This window comes from Populus trichocarpa, chromosome 1, assembly GCF_000002775.5.
Source record: "Populus trichocarpa isolate Nisqually-1 chromosome 1, P.trichocarpa_v4.1, whole genome shotgun sequence".
In the NCBI taxonomy this organism is placed as follows: Eukaryota; Viridiplantae; Streptophyta; class Magnoliopsida; order Malpighiales; family Salicaceae; genus Populus; species Populus trichocarpa.
In genome coordinates, this window is record NC_037285.2 from 9286786 (window position 1) to 9298837 (window position 12052).

General features: G+C 35.7%; 1 protein-coding gene and 1 pseudogene across 1 annotated transcript; both read left to right on the forward strand.

Annotated features, from left to right (window-relative positions):
* Nucleotides 1–3270: 3270 nt before the first annotated feature.
* LOC7490938 (probable sodium/metabolite cotransporter BASS6, chloroplastic) lies at nt 3271–7222 on the forward strand (annotated as a pseudogene).
* An 800-nt stretch (nt 7223–8022) lies between these two features.
* LOC7478095 (uncharacterized) lies at nt 8023–11584 on the forward strand. The gene is made up of 4 exons (XM_002298050.4): nt 8023–8398; nt 8745–8823; nt 9894–9962; nt 11253–11584. Exons 1-4 carry the CDS (start codon nt 8088–8090, stop codon nt 11358–11360), a joined length of 567 nt encoding a protein of 188 aa, XP_002298086.1. The 5' UTR covers nt 8023–8087; the 3' UTR covers nt 11361–11584.
* The last annotated feature ends 468 nt before the right edge of the window (nt 11585–12052 follow it).

A 12052-nucleotide genomic window follows, 5' to 3' on the forward strand; every position in this document is an offset into this window, starting at 1 on the left:
CGGGTTTTTGTGTCTTTTTACTTCTTAGGGACCCTTTGCCTTGTACCTTGATATTTTAGTAACTTTAATCCTTCCGTTAGGCTAAGAGGAACCTATACTTTGCAGACTGATTAAAATCACACCCTTTACCTTCAATCATGTCAAATCAACCCCTCTGATTCCAAGTAAGAACAATTTTTAGCTCAAATCTCCTCGTAGGGCTGCGTGGAAGTAATTAAATTCAATTTCTCATTGAAATTAGAGGACCATAACTATTTATTTGATAAATCATAAAACGTAGGGTGATCGCGCATGGCTTTTTAGTCCTTTCCTTGGTTTAGTAACTTTGTCGTTACATTTTTTGCTTCTTTTGGTGTCTGAATTTACAATCCAGCCATTACAACGCTGTCGTTTGAGGTTGTTTGATTACAGTTGTGGTAAATGCAGGACCTGGCCGAAGAGGACCGCTGTCGTTGGGGGAATCCGTTAAGGTACGTGGCGTGATGTGATTGGATGCCTTGATGACATGGAGTGCGGGTGTTGATTTATTTTTATTTTTGTCGTGGCCTCACCGTCAAGGGAGTCCATGTTAAGACGCTGAGTTGGTGACCGAGTTTCCGTGTTCATTGACTCGGTTGGGGTTTTTGCTATCCAGCTAAGGTACAGCAGGAAGTGATATTTTTTTCGTAAGTGTTTGGTCTTGGTCGACGCGTGTGGTGAGAAAAGGACAGGCATTCGGTAGCTGTTTATTTTTGTTGATGAAACCGTATTCGGTGATTTTTTATTTTTATTTAAAAAAAATTATTTTTTTTATTTTTAAATTATTTTAATAAGTTAGTATAAAAATTAATTTAAAAAAATTATAAAAAAAATTATTTTTATATATTTTTAAACAAAAAATACTTTTAAAAACAACAACTAACTTTAAACCATATCTGTACTTTAAACAATATCTAAATATAATGTATCATAAGCTCAAAAACTAGGTTATGAAGTAGTTGTATGTGTTATTTTTTTTAATAATTTATTTAATATATAAAATATTATCATTAAAAGCAAGTTTTATATTCTTTTCTTGTTTTTTTATACCAGGTTGTACAGGAAAAAAAAAAGCTACCAAACTCAATCATATTACATTCCTAAACACGCTAGGGATCTTAGGTGCGTTAATTTGGGAGTCCATGGAATGGAATGAAACTATCCGTGAATAAAAATATATTTGTTTTTTATTTTATTTATTTTAAAAAAATATTTTATTTACTTTTTTATGTTTTTAATTGTTTTAACATGTTGATATTAAAAATAATTTTTTATAAAAATATTTTAATACATTATTAAATAAAAAATATTTTAAAAAATAACTGCTAATATAATTTTAAACATCAACCCCTCCTAAAAAAAATGAAAAAAAGAAGTATTCTCAATCTTGAATCTAATTTTACATAATAAAAATATTTATTTCTCTAATTAAGTTTTCGGATGTTGATTAACATCGGAAATTGCATATCTATGAGAATTGTTTTTCTTAGATCTAAACCTAAGATGATAATATAAAACAATAAAATCATTTAGCACCAACCCGAGACCAGAAAAACACTAATCGAGCCCTTTGATCTACATTAGCTAAAGCATTGGGAATTTATTCTTTGCTTCTTGAATGACTTCAATTGAGTGGAGAAAGAAGGAGGTACCGATTTCATTTATTGAGAAAACTTGCATTCCAAGAGATGACAGAATCCTGCGCTGTATCAAAATCCCTCGTCGAAAACTATCTAGATGGTGATCCATTGATAAAAATTTGGAACTAAGAGGTTTGCTTTCTCTGTGGTCTCAGGTTCGAGCCCTATAGTTGCTCATATGATGGCTACTGGAGGCTTATATGATCGTTAACTTCAGGGCCCGTGGGATTAGTCAAGGTACACGCAAGCTGGCCCGGATACCCATATTAAAAAAAAAAAAAAACACTCGTCGAAAGATTCATCAAATCATTGAGAAGCGTAGGTTTCTTTTCTCTGTATAACATATGTGTGTGTCTATATATATATATATATATATATATATATATATATATATTCCAATTCATACACGGTGAAACACCTGACAGGGGAGCAAGGCATCCAAACAACTTGAGTCGCCCCACTTGCATCAGCAAAAACCTACAGAAAAAAGAGAAATTATACCCCTGAATCCTGATCCAATTCAATCTTAACAGGAAGATAAGGAATACAATTGTTTTTAATATTTTATTCAGAGTTAGGTTAGTAATTTCATCTTCTTAACCAATCTAAATCGTCTCGTCCTAATCATTCTTCTTGCTTTCTTTTTCCCTGCCATCTCTCTCTGTTTTCCAGACCCGTAATTATGGTGACATGCCTCACAGTCTCTCTTTCTATTTAAATTATCTGGTATAATCTTTATTATTAATCATCCCTTCTTTTTCTTTGTAAGTATTGATACGGGTTTATTGGAATTTATAATGTATTTCTAAAATGTTTTTAATTGAAAAAAAAAAGTTTAAAAGAGTCTTTTTGTTTTTTTTAATGTAAGGAGTAAGGACTCAACTTTTCAAACACCCGAATTGGCTGACAAGTCTATTAGTAGGGCCGTGTTTGATTGCAGGAAAGTGAATTCCTGGAATTCATTTTCCTGCTTTTCCCATGTTTGGCAGCAATATAAGAAAATGGTCAAAGGAAACTGAATTCCAGTCAAATTAAAAAAAGTAACTTTACGAAAGGAAAGTGTTTTCCTTTTGTTAAAGAAAGGAAAACACTTTCCTTCCGTTCATTTTCTGCTTTCTGCAATATTCCTCTCTTTATCAGCCGTCACCGATAACTGACACAGCCCAATCTTAAACTGCACATCGCATTAGATCACACAGCAAGCAAAAAAAGAAAAGAAAAGAAAAATCAATTACAGGAGTATGAAAATCAAAAAATGAATCAAAAAATCGTGCCTTGGTGACAGGAGGAACGGGTAAGGGAAGAGCGGGAGGGGCTCTGGCTTGCTCGGGCATGAAAGAAGCCATTATTGGAGTGTGGATTTGGGATTTCTGGTTGTGAGTGCTGTTGTTACGTGGTAGGAGAGAAGGGAAGTGGGTGTTTGATTTTGAGCGGAAAAGGAAAGAGGGCAAGCGAGATCAAGGGGAATGATTTAGATGGAGCTTCAGGCTCAGATTTTTTGAGCTCAAGAGTGTTGTTGTTGATGATATTGTTGTGACAGAGAGAGGCAAAACAGTGGGGGGGGAGGGGGGGCGATTTCTATTAACATGGAAGAGAAGTGTAGTGGCAGGAGATGGGGCTGGAAATCAATACATCCGGGGGGAGGAAGAAGAAACAAAAATCAGGCCAGAGGGGGGAAAGGTTCCAGCGGCGGTTCTGGCTGGAGAAAAAGGAGCGGCCGAGAGGGAGAGAGGCAGAGGGGAAGTCCTTGTGGGGGGAGCTGTTTGGGTTCCTTCTGTGTTTTGGCCAAAGAGTGAGCAGAGACGGTGGGGGGAGTGTTGGCTTTTTGAGTGAGGGAGAGGAAGACTTGCCCGGCTGAAGGAAGAAGAAACTGAAAATTAGGACCCCCTTCAGCCAGGGGTTTCTCTGGTTTTGGTCCCCAAGGCCAAAAGTGGGGGAAGGTGGTGGCTTGTCTTCCAGGGGAAGGAAGAGGGACAGGAGACCGTGGGTCTCTGCCCACTGCTGTGGGGAAGAAGAAAATGGTTGCCTTCCATTGGGAGGGGAATGAGAACAGTGAAATTGTTGGGGGGGGATGGGAGCAGGGGAATTGGGGGAACTGGGACCGAGAGGGGAGGGGAATGGGAACAATGAATTGTTGAAGGGAAAATGTATAATGAATAACACGGGGAATGGGAGGGGAATGGAACAGTCCAATTGGAAAATTATACAAACCGGTTATAACAGGGGAAATGAGGAATGAATATAACAGGAAAAATAGAGAATTATTGTCCGCTTCTTTCAGCATAATTTTTTGTAGAAAACTAATTTGGCTTTCTTCATATGAAAAAAAAAACTTATTTTAAGCTTTTATAATTGAAAAAAATATATTAATAGGCTTTTTTGTAGAAATATTTCATAAGCTTATGTATGAATATAGGATATAATAAAAAAAATCATCATTATACTTTTTAGATTTCATTTTTTTTTTGTAAGTGATTAAATATTTTATATATATTAGATAAACTTGAAAAAAAAATTAATTCATTATTAAATTATTTTCCAGTTCATTTTCCATAACATAACCAAACACTGGAAAGTGTTTTCCAGTTTATTTTCCATAACACTACCAAACATTGGAAAATACTTTCCCGGAATTCACTTTCCAGGAATTCACTTTCCCCGGAATTCACTTTCCCAAAGGAATTCACTTTCCTGCAAACAAACGGGGCCTAGATAACAATCTTTTTTTTTTTTTTTTTAGAATGGATAAATGACTGATTGTTTGTTTATGTAGGGGTGTTTGAGATTGTGTTAGCGGTTGCAGTTTAAAATATTTTTTGGTTTAGAAATGCATCAAAATAATATTTTTTTATTTTTAAAAAATTATTTTTAAGATCAGCATATTAAAACGATCTGAAAATATAAAAAAAAATTTAACAAAAAAAATAATAATTTTAAGAGAATACGGTTTCAACTGCGTTCCCAAACAAGGCATAAATATAAAGTGTGTGTTTGTATTTGAGGTGGAGGTTGAGGTTGAGTGTGGGACCCACTAAAAAAGCCACAAAAAGCAAGAAAAATTAGCTTTTGTGGTTGAGTTTTGTGCATAAATGGGTTGTACCCTACCACAACCTCAACCACAAAAGCTAAAACAAACACACCAATAAAGTGGTCAGTATACTGGCATGGCCTTGTGACGTGTGTGCTTCTAACCTACTTTGTTATGGGCTAAGCGTGCTAGCCTATCTAGCCCTACGATTTATGTGCCACTAACCTACTTTGTTATGGGCTAAGCGTGCTAGCCCGTTTAGGGCCCCTGGATATTGATTTTAATGTTTTAATGTTTTTTTTTTTTTATTAACTTCCTAATTCTCCTATTATTAGTGCCACGAGAAACTCTAAAATACTTAATGAGTAATTATCAATATTTATTTGATGAATTTATTTTAAATATGGATAAATAACAAGATAAAAGAATAAGGTATATTTGAACCTTTTCAGAATGATAAGAATATATCCTTGGCATAATTCCCGTGTCGGTATTTGGGCTTCCTATGCCAATAGGTGAGGTTGTGCTTACCTGATTTCTAAAGTAGTTGAGACTGTACCAATACCTCTTGTGCATCTACGTATCAGGTGCTGGGATCATGTTGGTAATCTTGTGTTAGCAGAGCTCAGCTTTCAAACTATGCTACTTTCTTGACAGACTCTACGATGGCTCCTCTAAGCATTGTCATGACATCTATATATATGGCCACAGGCACAGCTACTGCAGTTTTTGTTACACCATTATTATCACTTTTGCTCATGGTATACAGCATTACGCAGATTGTAGTTGCTCCGATTGCTGCAGGCTTACTTGTAAACAGGTGATATGCTCAATCCAAACAAGTGTCTTTTTTTAAGATTAACTTCCTTGAGATGTCATTGTGTCTTATTTACTTGTGCCTGCAGGTTGTTTCCACATTTGTCTACTGCTATTCATCCATTTTTGCCGCCACTATCAGTACTAGTAACAGCTTGTTGTGTTGAAGCACCACCTGCTATTAATGTTGACCCCGTTATGTCACCTTTTGGGATAACCTCATTCTTGCATTTCATCTATCAGCATTTGTTGCTGGTTATTTTTTTACTGGTATTATTGTCTTCCCCGAGGCATCTTACTTAAAAGCATTGCAGAGAACGATGTCCTGTGAGACACTTACCACCTTCCTTTTCACCTATGTCATTTTTCATGGATTATACTCCTCTAGGTGACAATATTTTCCTTTGCAGGAATGCAGAGCTAGCAGTCTTCTAGCTCTCGCTCTTGCTAACAAGTTTTTCAAAGATCCACTTGTTGCTGTGCATCCAGCCATATTTGTAAGTTAAAACTTCACATTTGCTTTTAGTTGATGATTATCTTTAACAAAGAAATTTGGTGCGAATTGTGGTTGCTACCTTCAGCAATTAAACAATAATTTCTGTTATAAGCAACATCATGTGTAGTGATCCTCCATATGGTTCTCTCTGAGGTTTGATAGTAATCAGTTCATTCCATAGTCTGGTCACACTTTCTTCTCATCAATGGAGGCAACTGTAACGGGAAACTAAACAGGGGAAAGCTATCTCGTTGGTTCAGATTTTTCCATTTTTATCACTGATTAATCCTTAACACTTGGTTCTTATGTATATACATCACAAAGGAGAGTGACATTTTTATTATATTGCATTGCACGTGACAGAAGCCTCGGCCACAGAGGCATTCTTTTTCTTATTTTTGGATTCAGTGCATTGATTAGCAAATGGTTTATGTTACCCTTTATTTTCTAGGTTTGCCCACACCATTCATTTCGTTGACTTTTTTAGCTTTAAATTTCTTAAAAGCTAAGATGATTAGAATTGCAATTGATGTTGTGTCGAATGCTTTTACATAAAAAGATCGACGCATATCATTTAGATTTGGGTTGTTCTTTCATCATATTATCTGGCATTCATATTCATATAGAATTCTGAGAACTATCAGCTCATTGTGTGACTGCAGACAGTAATCATGTCCTTGGTGGGATTTTCCCTTGTCATGCTTTGGTCCAAGAAGAAAGAATAGCACTTGAGTGGAAAATTGCTTTTGCAAACCACAAGTTTGTCCTATGCTGTCTGTAATCATGATACCTTAGGCGGTTTCGTTCTCTCACCATCTTTGATCCAAGAATAAAGGAAAGCAATGTGATGAGATATTGCCTCTGCAAGTCGATGAAATCCATTGTTTGAGGGTACATTTGCATTTAATACTTCTGAAGTTGTCAAAACTCAAAAGCTCTTGGTTTTTTGAAGGTGGTATCACTTGGAGGCAACATACGGTGGCACCTTTGATTTCGTGTGTCTAAAGAACAAAATAGTTTCCTTTTTCTGGTGTTATGGTTCACATCTCTGATAAGAAGTCACTGAGCTCTTCAGCAGTTCTGTCGTCGTCAAGTTGTATTATGCTGACACATGAAAATATCTACTTGACTGTTTTGTCCTATTATCCATCATCAGCATCAAGTTTTCCGAATAATATCATTTATCGATGGCTTGCATGGGTTCCATGTTGTGTGACCCCAACCTCCATGGGAGCTAATAAACACGCTCCGGGAGGGGAACCCCATTTGTGTAAATATTGAACATTTTGTTTCGCACCATTCCATAATTCAAACGCTTGTTGTACAATGTATGACCCCTCGAGTCGCTTCCGAAGAACGCTCAGAATCCGGATGAGTTGACTCAGGCACAGATCCATTTTCCCTCTGCCTCGGCGTCACTCCAATAGCCGATATCATCGTTAGGGCAAACGGTTTCTCTTTATGCTAATCAATAAATATGAACCGGTAATATTTTTGATGATATGAATTTGAGTTATTTCAGAGTTATTAAAAGTTTATATAATTATTAATTTTAAAATTTATGTAATTAATCGAGGTAATATTTTTGATGATATGAGTTTGAGTTATTTCAGAGTTATTAAAAATTTATATAATTATTAATTTTAAAATTTATGTAATTAATAGAGGTAATCTAGAACTTCATGTTAATAAATAAATAAAAATTATTTAAATAAGAAAAAGATGGAGCGCTAATAACATCACTCCTAGAATGTTTTAGATAATATATGGTCTAAGTGTTCAAGTGATTTTTGGTTGATAAAACATGAAATTGATTATTTATTTTTTTTATCATGAAGATTCTTTGATGGTTTTGATTCCCTTCAAAACTAAACATAATTTAATATTTTTCGTGTTTAAAAGAATGAAATTGAGAAAATGAAAATAATAAGGAAATAATCGTGACCATCCATCTTACAATCTCAACTGTCGAAGTCTTTGACAAGATCTATCTTCCATTACTACGGCTAAGCTAGGTACATAAATAACTTGTCTCTCAAAATAATAGCAACAAAAGAATCTCAAACTACCCGCCACAAAAAAGAACACTATGGCAACCACAACAACAAAAACCTTATCATTGATCTCTCCGGAACCTGTTTTCCCTCGTAAATCCAAACAAACCATTTTCTCTTCTGTCTCTCCTCCACCTGCCCCTACACTTACCACTCTCCAAGCCCAACCCGTGACCCAAAAACTAGCCAGGTTTGGTTTTGTGGGTCTTCTTGGGGCAGGTGTGGCCCTGACAGCATTGGAACCAGCATCAGCTACTGAGTTACCCTTGCTGGGTCAACTCAGTGAACCCGCCAATGCACTGTCTTTGCCCACCTGGGCTATACACGTTTCCAGTGTAGTTGAGTGGTGAGTTTTCAAATTACTCTTACTTCTTGTAGTTCTGGTGCTGGGTTTTAATGTATAGTATTATTGCTTTGCCTTATGGATTTTCTTGGCAATATTCTTTTAGTTAATTTTTGAGTTGATTAGATTGGATTATCATTCTACGGGAACTGAATAATTTAGCTAACTTCTCGATGCACTAGCCTTATTTTGTTTGATTTATATTTGATTGCTGAGTAAAACGAGGAAAAGAAAACTAAAGTTTAGTGCTTTCTTGAAAACAATGTAAAACACTGCAGTTAATTGTACTTTGTTTTGATGGTTTTGTGCCCATAATAGAGATGTTAACAGCGAACTTTCTTATCAACAGGATTGCAGCGATGGCATTGGTTTGGCAATATGGGGAGAAATCGGGGTTTGAATCGTGGAAGGGACTTGCTTGGGGTATGGTGAGTTAAAGCTTTAAAGCACTGCAAATTTGATGTTGCTATTCTGGTATCTGGATTTTGGCGTGTTTTAAAATTGGTGAAGCAATGAAGGCTGTCTTGAATTGCTTTGCTATATCCTTCTGGTTTAAAGATTTCAATGATTGAAAGGCCGTTACTCTAAGTTGATGTGGGGGGGGGGGGGGGGGGGCGGAGATTTGAAGGCGCAAATTTACAGATTAGAACACAAACATTATGCAAGTCTGTTATCACTGCTGCAACTTGGTCCCTAGCCTGAAACCCACAATGTCTCCTTGAGGCAATTTGGAACTGCCTTCATGATTGTTATTTAGTTTATTATATTGGATTGAGATTTTTTTTAACAACCATAAGGTTCTTTTGATTACAATGGGGTGTTCAAATGACCCTTAAAGTTGTCCTTTTGTTAAAACTTCTAAATATGCTGATCCATTTTTTCTTCTTTCTTCGATGACAATTCTTAATTGATAACTTTGTTATATATGGATTGTTTTTGCTTCCAAACTGCTTGCTAAATCAGTATCTCGTCCCCAGTGATCTTTTTTTGTTACTTTAGCATAACGAGTCACTCCAGACTTTTTTCCAAGTCTTGAAACAGGTAATAACATAGAAATATTGAGCATGCTAATAAATATATCTTGCCTTGTCAGTATGTTCAAGATTTTATGGTGAAAAACTTTTATTTTATAGGTTGTTGCTCAGGCGTAACTGTTTTTTTGAGACCTGAATTTATTGTAGCCAATTCTGATTTTGTTTGTTAATTTTCCACTGGTTACAGTTGCACAAGTTGTAAGAATTTTGCATTTAATTTATTTGGGAAATCGTTACCTTAGAGTAGCCTAAACTGAGGGGAAGGTTACAAATATGATAGGAAATGTCTTTGAGATGTGGGTGATATCCACTCTGTTCAATTGTATTGATTTCGTACTCAGATTTTCAGCTTTTGTAGAGATTGCTTTATTGTCTGCGGTTGTTGTGTGTGTACTATTCGAGTCAAATCTATACACTTATTATTTCTAAATTTCTTAGTCTAACTATAGTCAACTAATATTTAGGTTCCTTTACTTGGTGGAGCATTTTGTGCATGCACATGGCATTTCTTCTACAATTCTGAGTCCCTTGAGGTAAGAATGGTTGCATTGCTTCATGGCTAAAGGCATTTGTCTGTTTGCACAGGTGCAGATTAGAGATAAATAGATCAATTGAAATACAGGAAACAGCCTTAAATGAACTAATCAAATGGGAGTTTAGATTCTGATGCATTTCATGATAATATCGAATACAATGCTTAGCTAGAAATGGATGTTACTGCTCTACTTTATACATTTGCATAGCATCGTTGATTTTTTTTCGTTCCTTCTATTCTGAGTCTCTTGAGGTAACAATAGTTGCATCACTTCATGGCTAAATGCATTTGTTGTTTCATACAGGCATAGATTGGAAATTGATAAATTAATCAATATACTGGAAAGATCTTAAATGAACTGATCAAATGGGGCTTTAGATTAACCTATGGGGAGCATAGATGGAAATGAATATGACATTTAGCTTGAATAGATATCTCTAGTCCTTTATACATGTCCATTACAAAATACAGTATCTATTTCACTCCTTTTTTCTTGAGAGAGAGAATAGTCTCTATTTCACTTTCACCTTTCACTGCTCATCATTCATCGAAAATCAAATGCCATACAGCTCCTAATGTCACATGTATCCTTCAACATAACATTGTACTCTTATCTGTGAAAGAACTACTGGGATATTTCACTCTGAACAGCCCAAATTGTCTGTGTGGTATCAAATAGGGGTTGTGCTAACCGAGGGAAAGATTAAGCTGCAGTTTGAAGAGATTTAAATACATAAGAATCTGGAAAAAAAAACCCCAAGAAATCTAGCTGAATTTTATAAATCAAGCAGAAGGCAGTTATTGTCAAAGTTATAATACTTGTAGAACTGGATCCTGGTTTGAACATCAAAATTAATTTGGTTTCTGATAATTATTTTTGCTCAAAATCCTGGATCTAGCCAGTCTTTCAGTTGTGGGGACTGCTGTTTTTTGTGATTGACCAATCTGACCTCTTGATTTTGCTCGTTGAATATTCTTGTTGACCAACTTAAACCAAACTTACTTTAAATTGGCTCAAGTTCAATCAATGCTGGGCGCATCAGAGATTGCCACCCCTTTCTGTCACCACAGTGTGCTGCATGGTATTGAACTTGATTTTTACTGTTTTCAGAGCATTTCTCTGGCCCCTTCCATCATATTTTTATGATCATTTAAGTATTTCCCTTAATATAGAGCATGATTATTTACATGCATCCACCTTATTGTAATACAACTAGCGGTTCTTTTTTCTTTCTCTCGGATAGATATAGAATATGGAAAATAACTATAGTCTGTTTCTGAGGTGTAGGTATTAGTAGCTCTTCAAGCTGCACTGACAGTAATAGGTAATGCCACAATGTGCATTGCTGCTTTCCGTATACACATGTCATCAGAGGAACGCTCCAGAAATCTCTGACGGTTTCAGAGCCTGTATGCAATTATGTCTTCTGGAAAGTAAAATCTCTGTTTTTCAGTTGTTTGGTCTAATTTTAGGGAGAAGGAATTTGTTAAGACAGTTAACAATACCCTTGTTACCCCTTCAGAGTTGTTATTACCAGCAGCTATTATATGTAAGTTTTTCTTCTCTTTTCCTTTTCCCCTCAAAAAGCACACTCCAATATATTTTTAACCCTTATTTTCTCTCCTTTCACCCACAATTTACCTTCAGTTTAATGGCACACAAAGCATCCCCAGGTAAGTAATAATTCACCCACTTCTTTTAACTTCAAAATAAACGCACTCTTAAATGATAAGAGTAGAGTCAAACTTTACACTCTTGTTATCTCATGCTTTAAAATAGGTGAATGCACTATGCTTAATATTCGTTCGTTTGCTTTCAAAACACTGAAGCAAAAATTCTCACAGAAACATAGAACAGCCTAAGCAAAAAGTAAGCATTGAATGCAGAGTGCTGGAGCCTGGAAACCTTAAGAGCTCCTTGCACTCATAGTTGCAAACAAGATGTGAGTGAAGACTTGGAATGTCCTTTTCTTACTATGCTTTCTTGGTTAAGGTGAAAAAAAGATTATAATAACAGATTAACAATGGAAAAGGTTAGTATTATTTATGTGTAGACTCCAGGGACTGGATCAGATGTTTCATTATAGT